A 16773-nucleotide genomic window follows, 5' to 3' on the forward strand; every position below is an offset into this window, starting at 1 on the left:
GGAGGGTGGTACTGGGGGCTGAGGGGGCCAGCTTTATTAAAAGTGAAAAGAGCTATCTTTCTTCTCAAGTCTTGCCCCGGGAGGGCAAGGGCCTGTTCCACCATTCTGGCCTTTGACAAACGGCTTAAAACTCGTCCAGCTTATCCATTACATTTTAAGTGACTTAAAAACCATTCAAGCACGAGTAGTTTGAGTGAAACTCGATCGATGTTCTCCTTTTTCAGAAAGGCTAAGAAAAACAGACCCTGTGGAAAAGACAAAGGTGAATCTCGATGCAAAACCCGATCACCACTCTCCAGCTCTGAGTCTGTGGTGGGCCTACTGCTGTTAGCCTCAGGTGTCTCATTGGATCCTTACGCAAATACAAAACAAGTGACGCACGTCCAAAACCCATGAGCGTGGCGCCTCGCGAGGCGAGCACGGCCGCACGCAGGAAGGTTCGCCCACCGACACAAACCACCTGAATTCAACAACGGACGTGGGGGATGGTCACGCACATGGGGACGCGGAGTGCGACCTGCAGAGCAAGCGGGATCCCTTCTCCTCGCTGCGCCAGGCCCCGCGACTGGCGATAGCGCCTCGAGCACACGGAGAAGCCGAGGCCGCCGAGCCTTGATGCCCACAGAAGGGGCTCCGGTGTGAGGCCGGCAGGCTGCTTGACCCGGCGAGCGGCCGCCCTCTCTCGACCGGAGCGAGACCTAGTGGCCTGGAGAGGCCTGCGATGGGCGCCCGGGAGCCCTCCCCCAGCTCCTCTCTGGTGCCCGCCCAGCCCCGCTCCAGCTCCGGCACGCACCATGTGGAGACACCGCCTCAGCTCACTCGGACGCCTGCTCAGCTGCCGCCCCAGAAAACCACTCAGCGGGCCCTCAGCTGCAGCGCCGACCGCAGTTCCGGGGCGGGGCTTACGATCCAGCACGCGGGCGCGCTGCGGCAGGAAGTCCCGCCCCCATTCTAGACGCCGCCACCTGATTCGCTGCCGCACGGGATGGCCGGCTTGTGCTGTGCGGAAGTGGAGAGCAGGAACAGGCTGCTCGGACCGTGCTCTTTCCGGGATTAGGGAGCAGGAGGGTCCAGTGAGGGTCGCTGTGCTCCAGCCGAAAGGGCTCTACGCCAACTCATGCTCGGGAACCGACGTTTTCTGCGTTCTTGGTCTAGTATTAGTGCAGTGGCTCTCCACGTGTTGAGTAAATACTGTGTGCTTGGAGACTTGCGAACGTTTTAGCATTTAATTTACAACCCAACCAGAAGACTATTGGAGGTGCTATTTTCCGTAATTTTTTCCTGCCTCGTTTATTGTTTGCTGATGGTTAAGGTAGGTCCACCTGACTCTAAAACCCAGGCTTTAATCACCACGCTAAACTGGCTCCTTTGCTTTATATAAAGAAACCAGCTTCCCAGTAGGTAATCACTTTTTTATGTGGGTGTCATGGGACCATCTGGGAAACCTTTCCCATACACTGTGTCTGATCACCTTGGAAAGTCCTAAAGGACAATGGGGGAATTCACCAAGCCCAGGTCAAGTGAGCCTCCCCACTATGGAATGGGGCTTAACTCATCTCTTGGGAGAACTTGCCAGTGTGTCCCCGAGAGTCTAGGTAGCATAGAGCCTATGCCCAAGTGATGCTTGAAGTCTGATGGCAAGAGACCAGAGCTGTTCCTGATGGCAGAGTGAGAAAGAAAGGGCTGCATGTTCCTGCATGGCAGGACAGTTTCCTGTCTCCTGTGGGTCAGTTACACACTTGGAGAGTGAGCCCTGACTGTTAACCTTTTGCACTGACAGTAGGACTTCTAAAAGGATTTACCTTGTGGCTTGGACAATGGGAAGCAAAGGGGTACATGACCATGAATATGCCCTTGTGGGATCAAAATATGTGAAAAGACATTTGGGTTCACCTGCAAGAACCCAAGTAGCAGCATTTGCTGTGTGTTCTAAACAATACCCAAGGCAACTTCCAAAGGAGTCTGGAGCAATCCACCGGAATTTTCAACCAGTGAAAGACTAGAAAATTGATTATATTGACTCCCTCCCTGAGAGTGAGGGTTCTAAATATGCCTTGGTTTAGGCGGACATTTCCTCTGACTTAACCCAAGCTTTCCCCTGTTGCCATGCAAATCAGACAGCCACCATCAGGGTATTAGAAAAGCTTAGTACCATCCATGGTGCATTGGGATATGTTGGAATTAGATTATCCTGAAGAGCAGCCTACACTCACCCCATGCTCACATTAGCAAGGTAAAGGTGAAGTCTCTGTGGCTATGAGCCTAAAATGAGAATGACCCAGCCGGTTCATTTTGTTGCTGGATGCTTGGACAGAGAGCCGGGACACCGAGACAATAAACAGGAAGTAGCGTTTATTGGTGCCGGCTCAGGCTGGGGGGATTCTCATCTAAAGGCTGAGCCCCGAGCAGAGTGTTAGGCATCTTATACTTCTTCCTGTTCGTTCTACACAAGGAAAGTGTATTTTGATTGGTTGGCGGGCCGTAAGGGGCGTGACCGACCAAGACCGGTGATCTGTGCGAGGTCACCTGTGACACTGAAAAACCTTCAACCTTTATAGGAAGCAGTTAGCTCCACCTCCGCTGCCACAATTTGATGGGGTTCCACGTCATCCAGGGTGCGACTATTTAGCCTGCTGAAATCCTCAGCAGCCAGCCTCAGTAAGGACAGGACTTCAAACTCTGCTCTGTGTTATCAGGCAATTACCTCCCAAGGTAGGCAGGGGCCTGGGAAGTGGGAAAGGGAGGGAGCAACAGGGCTCCATTCAAGGGATCCCTCTTGACTGCCTTCCAGGGCTACTGTCACTGAGATCAGAGGTGACTGTGCTGGGAAGGAGTTTGAGCCCACATTTACCCTGAGACTTTGGGAGCAATGTCTTGTCCCAACCCAGGTTACTCTCAAACCGTAAGACTTAAGCTGGGTAGGGGGCAGTGGTCAGGGATCAGGGATGGAATATTAGAGATGAATAGAACCCTGGACATCAGGGAGCCCAGCAAAGTCATTAACTTAAAAAGTCCGTGTGGATTTGAGGGGTGTGTTGAAGTGGCCCACAGACTGCCATAGGACAGAGGGCAGGGCTCAGGGCAACAGAGAGGCGCCCCCATCCATACTGCAGTCCATCACAAATCGGGCCCAGCACTTCTAGTTTTCACACTCTTTTTCTGGGGCAGATTGTAGTAACCGTGGGCTGTGTACCAAGTGTTCCCACACTGCCACCAAGATGTCAGCTAAAGCCATAGAGAGCGGGGAAGGAGTTGCCACTGACACCTTCCTGCAGGAGTTTCAGTCGAATGGTGAGTGCCCTCAGGGAGGTGCTGGAGGGGGAGGTGGCCCGGGGCTTGGGGTGCATGGTCCAGGGCAGAGGGGACTGAGTTCTGGCCTGGAGCTACCACTAAGATATTCTGGGCAAATCTCTGCCCTTCTGGGCCTCGGCCTGCCCCTCTGTGAAATGAGGGACCTCCCAGCAGGTGGTGAGGTCTCTCTCTCTCTCTCTGTCTTCAACTTGAATTTATCTCCAAATGTTCCCATCACCTCTAAGCTCAGCTGCCACTGATGTACCCTCCCCCTATCAGAGTTCCGGGTGCTTCAGGAAATAGCAGAGGGTACTATGGGGGGACCTCGGGGCCTCATGCCCTCCTTGGGGGCCTAGAGCCTTGGCCTGTGGTCCCACAGCTGCCCACCCTGAGTGTCCTCCTCTCTGCTTCTCTTCCAGAGGAAGATGAACCCTCCCAGTCATCCTCTGCTGATTCTACTCCTGAGGAGCCCCTACAGGGGCTCCCTTCAGAGTCCGATGGAGATGGCTCCGGCTCCACAGGCACGCCCAAAGGCACGCCCACAGGCACGCCCAAAGGCGAACACTGGAATCCCTCCTGCATAGCAGGTAACTGGTCCCTGGGCTCCAGTCCACCAGCCCTCACCCCACCCTCACTGCTCAGCTCAGCCTTCTCAGTCGTCAGCATTAAGGTACTCGTTCCTGGTGGCATCTCTACTCCACCCACTTTGTCAGAATAGGGGGGATGACGTGAACGATGCTGCAGTCAGAGGGGCTGTGCTTCAGGTCCTGGTTCTGCTGCCTACTTGCCAAGTGACCCAGAACCAGTCACGTGACCTCTCTGGGTCTTGATCGGGTTGTTTCTAAGTGCAGGGGTAGGATTATGTCACTCTCTGGGTCTCCCAGCGCTAGGTCACATCTGATTAGCTGGTACAAAGACCGTTCACCCTGGCTCACTCTCTGCACAAAGGTCAGCCGCTCAGGCCCCTGGGCAGCTGGCAAGCGCTGGCTCAGGCCCAGCCCCTTGCCAGTTACAGTCCACTGCCAGTGCCCTGACCTGCTGGCCCCACCGCACCCAAAGCCTGGGTGAGTTTCGTTTCTTTAGTCCTGCTCCTCCCTTGATACCCAGGGCCTGGTTGCTTATTTCCTCCAAGGGCACATCTTAGCAGAGCAGTCTCACCCGGAAGTGGGTCCAGCCCAGGGACAGGACAGCAAAAGGTGCACTCTATTATTTATTTATTTATTTTTAGTTGTGACGAATTATGTACAACATAAAATTTGCCAATGTGACATTTTTAAGTCTACAGTTCCATAGTGTTAAGTACATTTGCACTGTCATAAAACCAATCTCCAGAACTTTACCTTGCAAAACCGAACCTCTGTACTCATTAAACAATATCTGCCCACTCCTTCCTCCCCCAGCCCCTGGCAACCACCATTCAACTTTCTGTCTCTACGAATGTGACTACTCTGGGGACTTCACATAAGTGGTGTCAACGTAAGAAATGTCCAAGCCTGTGGAGAATTTTTATGAGTTTGTTTGAGCCAAACTTAGGACTTAAGTCAGGGAGCAGGATCTCAAATGCCCCGGAAAATAAGTTTCACAGCTTCTTTTATACATTTGAGATTAAGCAGGGGATGGAAGGAAGATGACGTGGAGGTGGGAGGGAGCGAGGCGGGGATCGGAGTACAGGATAGTTAACAAGATCATGTGCTCTCTTGAGGGTCACTGCCCCCTCTAGGGGTGTCACTTCTGGTATTTCAAAGGTGTGTTAACCTAGGTGCCCAAGAACAGTGGACAGGCCCGCTGAAAACCTTTCACTGCAGAAGTTATAGGCCTGAGGCGTGACCACCTACCACCTGCCCAGTTAGGAATTATAATCAGATCACCCTGTGAGTTTACTTTCCATAGGACCCCTTTTTTTCATCTATGGTGGGATCATATAGTATTTGCATGATGAGCAAATACTTGAAATAAGCCAGTTTTTTTGTAACTGGCTTATTTCACTTAGCATAATGTCTCCCAGGTTCACCCATGTGTCAGAATTTTCTTCCTTTTTAAGGCTGAATAATATTCCGTTGTATGTAGATACCACATTTTGTTTCTCCATTTATCCATCTATGGATACTTGGATTGCTTCCACGTCTTGGTTATTGTGAAAAATGCTGCTATGAACATAGGTTACAGGTATCTCTTTAAGATCCTGCTTTCAGTTTCTTTGGGATTATACGAGAATTGGGATTGCCGGATCATATGGTACTCCATTTTTAATGTTTTGAGGAATTGCTATACTGTTGTCCATAGCTGCTACATCATTTTATATTTCCACCATCAGCATATAAATGTTCTACTTTCTCTACATCTTAGCCAACCCCTGTTATTTCTTTCTTTTTTTATAGTAGCTATAGTAATGAGTATGAAATGATATCTCATCGTGGTGTTAATTTGTATTTCCCTGATGACTGGAGATGTTGAGTATCTTTTCATGTTTAGTGGCCATTTGTATATCTTCTTGGAGAAATATCTGTTCGAATTCTTTGCCCATTTTTTAAATTGGGTTATTTGGGTATTTTGTTGTTGTAGGAATTTGTTACACATTCTGAATACTAACATCTTATCAGATATATGCTTTAGAAATCTTTTCTTTCATTCCGTAGGTTGCCTTTCCACTCTGTTGATTGTGTCCTGTCTTAGCTGATTAGGGCTGCTCTAATGAAATGCGGTGGACTGGTAGCTTATAAACAACAGCAATTTGGTTCTCATGGTTCTGGAGTGTGGGAGATCTAAGATCAAGACACCAGCAGATTCGTGTCTGGTGTGAGCCTGCCTCCTCGATGGCCATCTTTCCACTGTAACTTCATGAGGGGAAGGAACGAAGCGGCTCTCTGGAGTCTCTCTTACAATCTCAATCACGAGGGCTCTGTCCTTGTGAACTAATCACCTCCCACCTCCTGCTACCATCACATTGGGCATTAGGTTTCAACATATGAATTTGGGGGAACACAAACATTCAGACCGTTGCATGTTCATGCACAAAGGTGCTCTCTTGGTCCATACTTCTTTCTCTGAAATCCTCAGCGCCTTCTTGCTCACAGGCCTGTGCCTGGCACCGGGGGAAGCAGCAGTGAATGAGGCTTGGCCCTGGACTTTAGAGAGCTCAAAATCCAGCAGAGGAGATGGAGGACAACATTGCCTTGTAGCTTCAAAGAGCAGCATGGAGCCTTTTCAAGGTGGCACCCTTCCCATCTGGAGCGGTACAGGGCCATGCTCCGTCCACCTGTGCGTGCTCAGGATTCAGCCTTTCCCTGGAAAGCAGGCAGGGGCTGTTCTCGCCTCCGATTCCAGTTCTCGCTGTGACAGCAGAGGGGGACGCAGTGGGAGGCCGGGGCAGTGCACTCACAGACTTTCTCTTTGTCTCCAGCCACGGTTGCTGCAGCAGTTACTGGAGGAGGTGAGTCTCTCTGGGAAGAGGTTCAAAACCCCGTCTGCCCCTGGCCCTGGGCCTCTGAGTAACCAGCCTTGACCAAGCCCAGGGTTCCTTCGACCCCCAGATGCAGGCACAGGGGACAGAAGTGGAGGACACGGAGTGAGCTTTAGAGCGCAGAAACCAAAGCAAAACCGTTAACAGCACCCCAGGTCCAATCTCAGCTTCCCCCAAGTACAAACGGGTCAATCTTGGGCGAGCCATTTGATCTGTCCGAGTCTGATTCCCATGGGGCCTAGAAAGCAGGGCCGGTCACATCCTCCTGGTGGCTGTTGGGAATGTATAAGCTGAGCTGGGTCTGGTTCCCTGGAACCATTTTACAAACCCTCATCCGATGAGCCCAGAGGTTTCTAGCTGTGCTTTAGGGCAGCGTCCTCCAATACAGTGGCCAGAGTGAAAGGAAACAGACTTTTCTGTCACATTAGCCACATGTCAATGCTCAGTAGCCACATGTGGCTACGGTATTGGATAGTGCAGATACAGAACATTTCTGTTGTTGAAGGATGTTCTAGGACTGCGCTGCTCTGGGGGGACCCCACCCCCCACCCCTGCAAACACTGCTGCAGAGCCCGGAAAACCCCACCCATCCCCTCTTCAAAAGAGCAGCTCCGATGTTCTCTTCTGAGCACCCTGTGCTTAGGGGAGACACTATTTCCCCTGCCGAAAGGGGAAGCTTGGAGACCACTGCTTGTTTCAGTTGAATTTATTTTACGAAAGTGCAGCGGAGGCCCGGGGAAGGCAGTGAGCCCTCCAGGTGTCCCAGCAAAACAGGGGCCCGAACAGGTCTGGGATTGTCCTCCTGGGAGCCTGTCCCCTCACTTGTGTCCACGTCTACAACCTTCCTTTGCGTCGGGTCCCTGTCTCCGCCCTGTGGCTCTCACAAGAACAAAGCAGGCCCCTAGTTCCCCGCCCAGGAAGATGTCAGGGAGAGCTGGGGGAGACCGTCCCATGGGACCAAGCTTAAGCTCCTTTTCTCCGCAGTCGTGGCCGTGGGGTCTGTGCCCGTGTTGCTGACCGCGGCGGGCTTCACCGGGGCAGGAATTGCGGCCTCTTCCTTAGCGGCCAAGATGATGTCAGCTACTGCCATCGCCAACGGGGGCGGAGTTCCGGCCGGCAGCCTGGTGGCCACTCTACAGTCTGCGGGTAAGTGTCCTGGCCAGGAGGGGTGGGGGAGGTGGACCAGAGCCAGGACAGGATTCAGCGCAGAGGCTCAGCCCGAGGGAGGGCCTGTGCTCTCCCTCCAGTTCCGTGGTCCTCAGTGTCCCTGGTCTTTGTCTCTCCCCCACTGTCTCCTCTTCTGGTTGGGGGTGGGGATGGCAGGACCGGGGTGCAGCCCAGAAGGTGTGCATTCTCAGTCAGCCTTACAAACCCTGGGCAGGTCCCCTCACCCATCGGGGCCCCAGCCTCATCCTGTGGAAGGCGAGGTGGCCCGTCATTTCTCAAAGGGTCTGCCCTGTGACTGGTGGGTTCATCCAGAGTTCATGTCTCCCCTCTGGGCAGCCCCTGCCCAAAGCAGAGATCCTGGGGTGTTAGGAAGTAGAGGGAGCCGGAGTAGGATGTCGGGGCCTCTGGCCTCCTGAGCGTCCCTGGGGTCTCTGACCCCACACTCTTGCCAGGAGCTGCTGGGGCTGCCTGTCCCCTTGTGCTCTCACCCTCTCTTCTCCTCCAGGGGCAGCTGGACTCTCCAAGTCATCCAACATCCTCCTGGGCATGGCTGGGTCATCTCTCGGAGGCTTGGCTGGGTCATTTCTCGGAGGCTGGTTTGGGTATTCAAAGGCGTCATCCTCTTCCCCTCCTCCAGATGGACCCAAGGCTGAAGCAAAGGACCCCAATGTTGGAGGTGACCCTCCAAAGCCCAAATGAGAAGCCCCTTGCTTCCCAAAATTGTTCAGAGAAGGATAAGAAATAAAGATGAGATGCTGTGACCTTTCCCAAGTGTCCACGCGACGTCCTCATGGACAGGGCAGGGTGCAGGGCTCCATAGGAATGAGCGCCGGGTAACCTCCGTGACGAAGCCAGGTCTTTTTGCAGTCCTGTGTGTCACTTGGGACACTGATAAGGTCATGTCTCCCCTTTGAGCCTCAGTTTGCTGTTCTTCAGATGGGGACTTGGACCAAGTGTCTTCACAGATCTCAGCCAGAGCCAGTGTGATAGGATGGCTTGACTCTGGGGGTTCACCGTTTGAGCCATTGACCTTCAGCTACCAAGCCCTTTATCCTCAGGCATTATTGACCCCTCCTCTCCCTACCCAAGTTTCAGGGTCTGGCTGTATCATGATTCTAGAAGTTCAGCAACTCTGTGTCTGCCTGTCCCGGTGGCCCTTGGGGTTCTCTAGGCAAGTGGAGAAGCTCTATCTCTCCAGGGAACTCTGTCCCCATTGGTCCTCAGCCCCAGGAGGGAATGACCAGAGCCTGCAAGGATGGACAGCCTCTCCTTCCTGTCCGTGTAAGACATGGCCAAACCTGTAGAGAATTTTTATATTTATTTGCGTCACACTGATACATGCCAAGGAGCAAGATCTCAGATGCTCCAGAGAATAACAGTTTCTCAGTTTCCTCTGTGCACTTGGAGTTAAAGAGGGAACATGAGGAAGATTACAGGGAAGTGAGAAAAAACAAGGGCAAGGCAGGGATTAGGTCACAGCAGGGGTCCCCAACCCCCAGGCCACTGACTGCTACCCGTCTGTGGCCTGTTAGGAACCAGGCGGCACAGCAGGAGAGCGGCCGGTGAAGGAGCGAAGCTTCATCTGTATCTGCAGCCGCTCCCCAGGGCTAGCGTCACCACCTCACCTCTGCTCCACTTCAGGTCATCAAGCATTAGATTTTATAGGAGCACTGGTCCCTGGTGCCAGAAAGGTTGGGAACCGCTGGATTACAGGACAATCGATGCGATCCTATGCTCTCTTGAGGGTGGTTACTCCAAAGGCGTGTAGCCCTAGATGCACAGACACAGTGAACGGGGCTGGCTTAAGGCAAAGGTAGACCTTTTACTAAGAAGTTAGAGGCCTGGAGTCTGACCGCCACCACCTGCGCAGTTAGGAATTTATGATCAGATGACCCTGTGAGGTTACCCTCCGTAGGACCCCTTTATTTCATCCACACTTTTCCTAGTGGGGCTCCTGAGAGGCGGGCCAATGCAGATCACTCACTTCCAGAGGCCCACTATGTGCCCAGCCCTAAACCAGGCGCCAGGTGTTTTGTGTACACTGACCTGACATCCGCCACCTGCCTGCCATGCAGATAAACCGATGGCCAGCTTCTGGCGGGCCATTTCCACTTTAGGCTTTGATTCTCAGACCTCAAACCATTGGTCCCAGCACCTCAGCACACTCTGGCCTTCACACCCATTCTTCCTTCAGTGGCCCTGCCACACCGGGCTCTCTCTCTCCCTTGGGTGCTGCCTCAGCTCACTCCTACAGCTCCCAGCTGGTCTCAAGGGCTCTATCCTGGGCCCTGTGGCTGCAGTCAATTAGAGGGGTCCTTCTCTACCCAGGGTGTGCAGTGTTGGGGGGCCAGGCAAGCACGCAGCTAACCGTGCTAAGGGACACGAGGTCGATTACAGAAATGACCACGTTCTCCACCCCGCCCTGCACCCCTGTCCTTTCGATGTGTCTGTGCAACCCCAGACAACCGCGTTGGGGGTTCGTGCTGCCCGCACTGCTCAGGAGTCAGGAGATTTAGAATAAGCGTTTATTATCAGAGCACCGGGAAACTGAGAAGGCAGCAGGTAAACATTTTTCAAAAACTGCCTTATTTTCTCAGTCCAGCTTAGGGTATTTAAGGGAAAATCCGGGCATGATTCCAGGGGCTATGTGGTGGTTCCGAGGGTCTGCCACGCCTCACAGAGCCATCCCTCCGGCAACATGGTCCTCCGGTGGCGTCGGCAACCCAGGAACAAAGATGGGAGTAGTCTGGAAAGAATACTAGACCAGAAGGATTGTGATCAGTCAGCATAAAGGTATTAATCGTTAGTTTCAGGGCAATTTTCTATGGCAGGGAACGTTCCAAGCCGCTGGGAACAATCTACTGTTAAGCCGGCAAGGAAAAGTGAAGCCATGGATGCTGTGAGGCTTCTACCACGGGAGTCCCGACCTAGCCCTCTTCATGTGGACACACCCTCTAACCAAGAGGCAGGGTTTGTTTGTTCTCCCTCTGAGTCTGGGCCGGCCTGCTGGAGGACAATAAACACATGCTGGCCAAATGGAGTTTGCCCATTATTCCAGATAAGGCTCCAGACACGTCAATGAGCCCAGCTGAGATCCAAGAAGCCAGCTCACAGCTGACTGTGGATCTACGAGGGAGCCCAGCTGAGACCAGAAGAACCATCTGCCTAAATCGCTGACCCACTGAATCAAGAGATAAATAAATACTTTTTAAGTCACTACATTTTGTGGTTGGTTGTTACTCACCAATGCTAATTGATAACACAACACGATGTATGCGATATGTTGAGAGGATCAAGCTATGTGGCATGAGAGACAGAGAAGGTAGAGATTAATTCTAAATTGTAGCTATCTCGGAAGGCTTCCTGGAGGAGATGCTGTTTTATTTAAGATTATATAGTTATAAGTAATAGAGACTTGACTATAATTGTCTTGGAGTTCAAGGGACTTTATTGGCTTACAGAACTGAAAATTACAAAGGTAAGTGGGCTTCAGGCAAAGTTTGATTCAGCAGCTCAACACTAATTAATACCAAGGACCTGTTTTTTTCTATCCCTCCTCTGCTTTCTATCACCTTGATCCTGTGGCTGCCAACTCTCATGGTTAAAAAAAGGCTATTAGCAGGTGCTGTGAGGATACCTGCTTCTTTATTCATGTGTCTTCCCCCGCAAAAAGAGCATTTTCCATGAACCTTCTACTAAAGAGCAAGGAAACTTCTTTCCCGAGTACCTCTGCTAAATGTTTCCGTTAGTATCTTAAATGCAGTCATCTATTCATCCCTACACCGATTACTTTGGTCTAAGACAGGAGATGTGATGATGGCTTTCGGCCATGCTGGGCTCACCTTCGGAGGCTGGGAGGAGAGCCCAAGGCCTGGACCAGCCCAGGAGCAGGGGAAGGGCTCGAGTGCCCGAAAAAGAAGTGGTTCCTGTTTCAAGGAGGACAGGCATGGACAAAGAGTGACAGCATGAGGGTGGTCCTCAGAGGGAGGACCGAGGCTCCAGCGCTCTAGTGGGAAAACAAAGCAGTCCCTTGGCCAGGTGGGCTGTGCCTTTCTCTGGCTTATTTATTTATTTTTATTTTTATTTTTTCCTCTGGCTTTTTAAAATCTTCCAACGTCAGGGATGAGGGAAGAGGCTGCGGAGTCTGAAGGCACGCCGTTGGTAGGTTTTTGTCTTTTTATTTTTTAATTTTGCGAAACGGGATTGCATTATTTTCTAATGAAAACCAACATTTTATTGCGTTTAGGTTTACCTAACGTAGTGGATGTTGATAACTGGGGAGAATTTACCTATGTGGGGGAAGGGAGGACAGGGAGAATCTCTGCTGTGAACCAAATTTTGTCGTGAACCTTCAACTGCTCTAAAGAATAAAGCTCATTTAAAAAAAAATACCTAAGAAATATTCAAATATGTTCCTCTCTTAAAAATCTGAGTTACTATGGATAAGGCTAAAGTCTCCTTGGATCTGATAGCCATTTTCCCCCATTATCACAGTCTTTCACTCACATTCCCAGAAGCTCTGCTACAATTTGATAGATATATTTCCATGTCCCTTTAAAATGATTTCTATCGATGGATGATAAGTAGATAGGTAGATAAATAATAGAGACAGAGATAGAGATATGTAGATATCGCCATAGAAAACATTTTATGTAGCGCTGTTTTATCTTTTTTATTGATATAGTTTTGCTTTAGCTCATACATATTGTTTCTGTAGCTGGCCTTTTTCTATCCTATTAATCTTTTTCATTATTTTTAATTACTGCTTAGTATTCCATGGTAATAACACACCACATTTTATTTAGCCTTCTCCCTATTTTACTAATACTTGTGTAGCCGTACGTTACAAACAGGTTTCCTATTTGGGAGAAATCTCAACTTAAACTTCAAAGCTGAGAACAGTGGGGGACAAGGACCCCACTTTCAATGAGAGCTGCTGCTTGTGGCCCTGCGGGGTTTCCTGTAAGAGAGCAGAACAATCCTGTGACTTCCAGCCCCTAGGATCCATATCCAGCCTGAGTAAGGGAGGGCTTGAGACTCACCGGAAAAGATACCGTAAAAGGAATTCATTCAACAGATATTTGTTGAGTGTCCACTCCAGCTCTGAGAGCTGTGACACTGGGGTTAATAAGACAGAAGTTTCCGTCCTCATGGAGTTTTTACAGAGGGGCTGGAGGGTGCTTTGACTTTCCTCGGTTCTTCTCTTGGAGCCCCCAGGGGGCAGGGGTGTGACATCTTTGAGACCTGTGTCTGTTGCCTGCTTGGCGGAGTCCATTTCGGGCCGTGGGTCCACAGTGAGCAAGTGGAGAGGGGCTTTTGGAGCTGGGTGGCCTGAGGAAGTTGCATGGAAGCTTGGAAAAGCAATGGGGCTTGAGCTGTCTCGAAAGGAGGCAGCCAAGACGGGTGCGGGCATAGGTGTGGAGACCCCATAAGAAAGAGGCAATGGATGCAGTGGGGCTGGGGAGTGTCAGGGACAGAGAAACGGTCCAGAGAACTCAGGTAGATAGCGGTGAAGTGGGAGTCAGCAAAGCACCCTCTGCATGACTTATTAGCTTGTCTATAAAATTAGGATAAAAGTACCTCGTGTGGTTGTTGTGAGGATTAAAATACTTAATGTACTCAACCCCAGAGCAAGTGTCTAGACCACATCGTTGGTGCTGCTGCAATCTGTGTTTGGCGCCCTCTGGTGGGGAAGATTCAAACTGCTAACTCTTTCTTTACGGGCTATGGTGGTCTCCCTTCCGCAAGGTTCACCCGACTGCAGCGTCCTTGACGAGGGGAGCCTCCCCTGGCTGGACACCTCCAATTCTGTCCTGGCTGCTGCTCTCCAACATCCCACGCTTCCTGGATTCCCTCAATCCTGGTGGCCAGTTCCTCCGGCTCCACTGGCCTGGTGCCACATCTGGCCAACAGGAAACAGGCACAAGCTCTGCGGGGCAGTGGACCCCAGGAGCGGTCTCCTCACCCTCCTGCCCCAGGTGCGTCTGCAAGCCACAGTCTCCTCCCTTTAGACTTGATAGGCCCGACTCAGACATCTGCCTCGCTTCCCTCAGATTCCAAGGGTTCATGTCAAGCTTTCCAAGGGGTCCCACTGAGGTCCAGTGGGCAGAGCCCCTCCCTTCCTCTCCCCATAGGGCTTGGAGGAAAGCACGGGCCACCAGCTCTCTCTCATTCTCTCGTTCTCCCTCACTCTTTTCTTCCTTTCCAATCTCAACTCCTAATTAATTCTTCTACTTCTTTTAAAACTAGTTTTATAGTTTCTTAGCATCCGCTCTCAGCAAAGGTTAGGAAGTGAAGGTTCTTGGCACATTATTCTACTGCTTCCTGTCTTTGAACCACAGCAGAAATACCAATGAACCTTCCACGAATGCCAGGGAGGTTCTGCACTTAGCCATTCATCTATGGTTAGAGTCTAAAACCGTGAATGGGACTAACCAACCGTAAATTCTGGAGTGCGGGAAGGGAGGCTGAGGACGAGGAGGAATTCTCAGGTTGTGTGAACTGTACCTGTAACATGTGAGTTCTTGAGCTGAGTGATGGGCATCTAAGTGTTGTATTATTTTATCTATAGCTTTTTGGATGCCTGAAAATATTATTATACACAGTGCATATTTTAAGAGCCCCCGTCAGGTGAGCATGAGGAGAGCAAGTGTACATGTCTCTTTCATCGGTCTGCTGTAATGGCAGCAGAGAAACGGAATGGCGCTCGGTGAGAGCTTGGGGACGGAAAGGGGTCTTATGAGGGCAGCTGTTGTTTCTGGTTTGGGGTGGTTCTGTCACACCCTAAGGGTGCTCCCATTACATATCAGTTGGATTACTGTCATGGCTTCCGTGGCATCCACTTTGTAAAGTCCAAAAAGTCCTCAATTCTTTATGCTCCGATACAGTGCCCAGATCAGTGTCCGGCGTGGCGGGCCTTCTCTATAGATCTTTTGAATATCTGAACATCTGGCTGTTGCAAGGATTAATGTTATTTTGAAATCCACCTTCTTGTCTCCATTAGAAATTAATATTTATCCTGTGCTGGCTGGAAAATTACTGCTTGACCATCGCCCGTGGGAACATTGGCTGTCACCCATGGGAATATAACATTCTAACAATAAGCTTTCTGCTTCTTACCCCCACTTGCACAACCGACCTGTGGGTTGACAGGTCGTAAATAGAAGAAAAATAGACTTTTGTGTTCAGACAGAATGAGGAATGGGGTTTAGGGCTTAAAAACTCTGTACCTCTACACTTCGGGGCTGCTTAATTTGGGGTCTGCGTACTCCTGGCAGACCCAGCTGGCTGAATAAAGAGTGTGTTTCCCATAACTCACTGGTTTCTGGTGGTCTGTGTGTCTATCAGGGGCTGGCGGCTACAACAATCCTTTTATTATGTAACCGTGATCAGATGTGTTATTATGCAGCGAGCACATGCTCGTCTCTGAATTAAATGACAAAGCATCTTGCATTAACCGACACCAGTAGATACAGTGGTCAAATTCCATTTCTGTGATAACTCGATTTTCCATTTGGCTGGGAAAGGAGGGCGGTATGGCTGTAGTTTCAGTTTCAGTTTCCTGTAAAAACGAAACCTATCGCATTCGCTGGCTGAGTCCCTCAGGAAAAATGTTGTTCAAAGCATCCAGAGCCACGCCTCCGGGAAGCTCTGAACTCCGGCCACCTGGGTCTGGTTCACATTCCAGAAAATCCTCTTCTCTGAGTAAGACGGGCAGAGTGGCCCCAACCTCAGGTAGGCTGTGGGTGCAGGGAATGGAGGGAGACCCTGTGGATCCACTTGCAGAACTTTCTTTTGTTTCTCATTAGGGGGGCTGCCATCGGATAAGGGTGGGGGACGGTCTTGGGAGGGAAGAGACTCAGTGCTTCTCCGTCCTTGGGCTCTGGGATTCCAGAGACAGTGAGCCTTGTCCATGCCTGGGTTGGGGTGGGATAGGCAGGGCAATAGAACTGTTAAGTATGGGAGGAACCAGATCAGAGCTTCCAGCCAAGCTTTGAAAGCAGCTGGTCTGGGTTGGTTGGCGCTTTGACATACAAAGCCTTGTGACCCTGGGTGAATCACTCACCCACTCTGTGCCAGACAGTGTTTCCTCGTTTATAAAACGAGGAGAGCATCTCATCTTTCTCACTGTGTTAGCAAGCAGGTTGCCTGAGGGCAGGAGCCCAAAGCGACCCAACTACAGTGCACGCCTGATTTCCTATTTGGTTCTCATTTCCTAATTCTGGTCCTTTTGAAATTGCTCCATGGAGATTTAGGGGTTTCAGAACTATCTAAGGAATGGGCACCGGCGTTTTCTGGGGGAAGGAGAAATAAAATCCATCCCTCCCCCCCTCTCTCCGGCTTGCTGTCACGAGTCTTTTCTAACCCCAAAACCCACACCTGGGCCCTTTCCAGACACGCTGCCCCCACGAGCTCAGAGCAGCCTCCCTATCCCCACTGGAGCCCCTGGTGGTTTTCAAGGTGGTGGGTAAACCCCAATTCTGGTGTCTGCACCCCCATCAAAGCGCCACCTATCGTGCAGATTCGGCTCCGCCCAGTTCTTGTTATTCTGTGCACCATGCAAGGCATCGCGACCTCTTTCCTCGCCAAGATGATATCGTCAGTGAGCCTTGCCAATGCCGGCGGGGTGGCCTCTAGCAGTATCCTGGCAGGACTGCCATCAGTGGGTGAGTGTTCCTGGGAGGGCCGAAGAGGCCGCTGGGGAGTGAGGGCACCAGGTTGTGTTCAGAGACTCACGCTGGGGGACAGGGTGGCGAACCTACAGCCTCTCTCCCCTGCACTGCCCTCTCCCTGGGCGTCTGCCCTGGCTCTCGCTCTGTGAAGGCCCAGAGGGAGGCAGGACCCCGCGGTGAGCG

General features: G+C 51.2%; 3 protein-coding genes across 5 annotated transcripts in view; 2 read left to right on the forward strand and 1 right to left on the reverse strand.

Moving 5' to 3' along the window:
• Positions 1-695, reverse strand: part of DDX24 (DEAD-box helicase 24) — a 14876-nt gene extending 14181 nt beyond the window's left edge. Inside the window, 1 exon segment of the mRNA XM_025042143.1 lies at positions 498-695. The gene's annotated coding sequence lies outside the window, so the exon portion shown is untranslated.
• Positions 696-981: 286 nt separating this feature from the next.
• LOC102892564 (interferon alpha-inducible protein 27-like protein 2) lies at positions 982-8684 on the forward strand. 2 transcript variants are annotated; one of them, XM_006925552.3, is made up of 7 exons: positions 989-1312; positions 2559-2712; positions 3169-3291; positions 3711-3878; positions 6692-6721; positions 7736-7897; positions 8424-8684. In XM_006925552.3, the coding sequence occupies exons 3-7, from the start codon at positions 3219-3221 to the stop codon at positions 8615-8617; spliced, it is 627 nt and encodes a 208-aa protein (XP_006925614.1). In that variant the 5' UTR covers positions 989-1312; positions 2559-2712; positions 3169-3218; the 3' UTR covers positions 8618-8684. The 2 variants fall into 2 exon arrangements, with proteins under 2 accessions (XP_024897912.1, XP_006925614.1); XM_025042144.1 differs by lacking the exon at positions 2559-2712 and having other exon boundaries at positions 982-1312.
• A 6815-nt stretch (positions 8685-15499) lies between these two features.
• LOC102892814 (interferon alpha-inducible protein 27, mitochondrial) overlaps positions 15500-16773 on the forward strand; it is a 5299-nt gene continuing 4025 nt past the window's right edge. The window contains exons 1-2 of one of the 2 annotated variants that reach the window (XM_006925553.3): positions 15500-15652; positions 16440-16584. In XM_006925553.3, the coding sequence (XP_006925615.1) occupies positions 16476-16584 (109 nt within the window). In that variant the 5' untranslated portion in view covers positions 15500-15652; positions 16440-16475. Of the gene's footprint in view, positions 15653-15700; positions 16585-16773 lie in introns of those variants that run through there. The other variant, XM_025042076.1, reaches the window with a different exon arrangement.

The sequence above is a fragment of the Pteropus alecto genome, unplaced genomic scaffold, assembly GCF_000325575.1.
Source record: "Pteropus alecto unplaced genomic scaffold, ASM32557v1 scaffold8, whole genome shotgun sequence".
Lineage (NCBI taxonomy): Eukaryota > Metazoa > Chordata > Mammalia > Chiroptera > Pteropodidae > Pteropus > Pteropus alecto.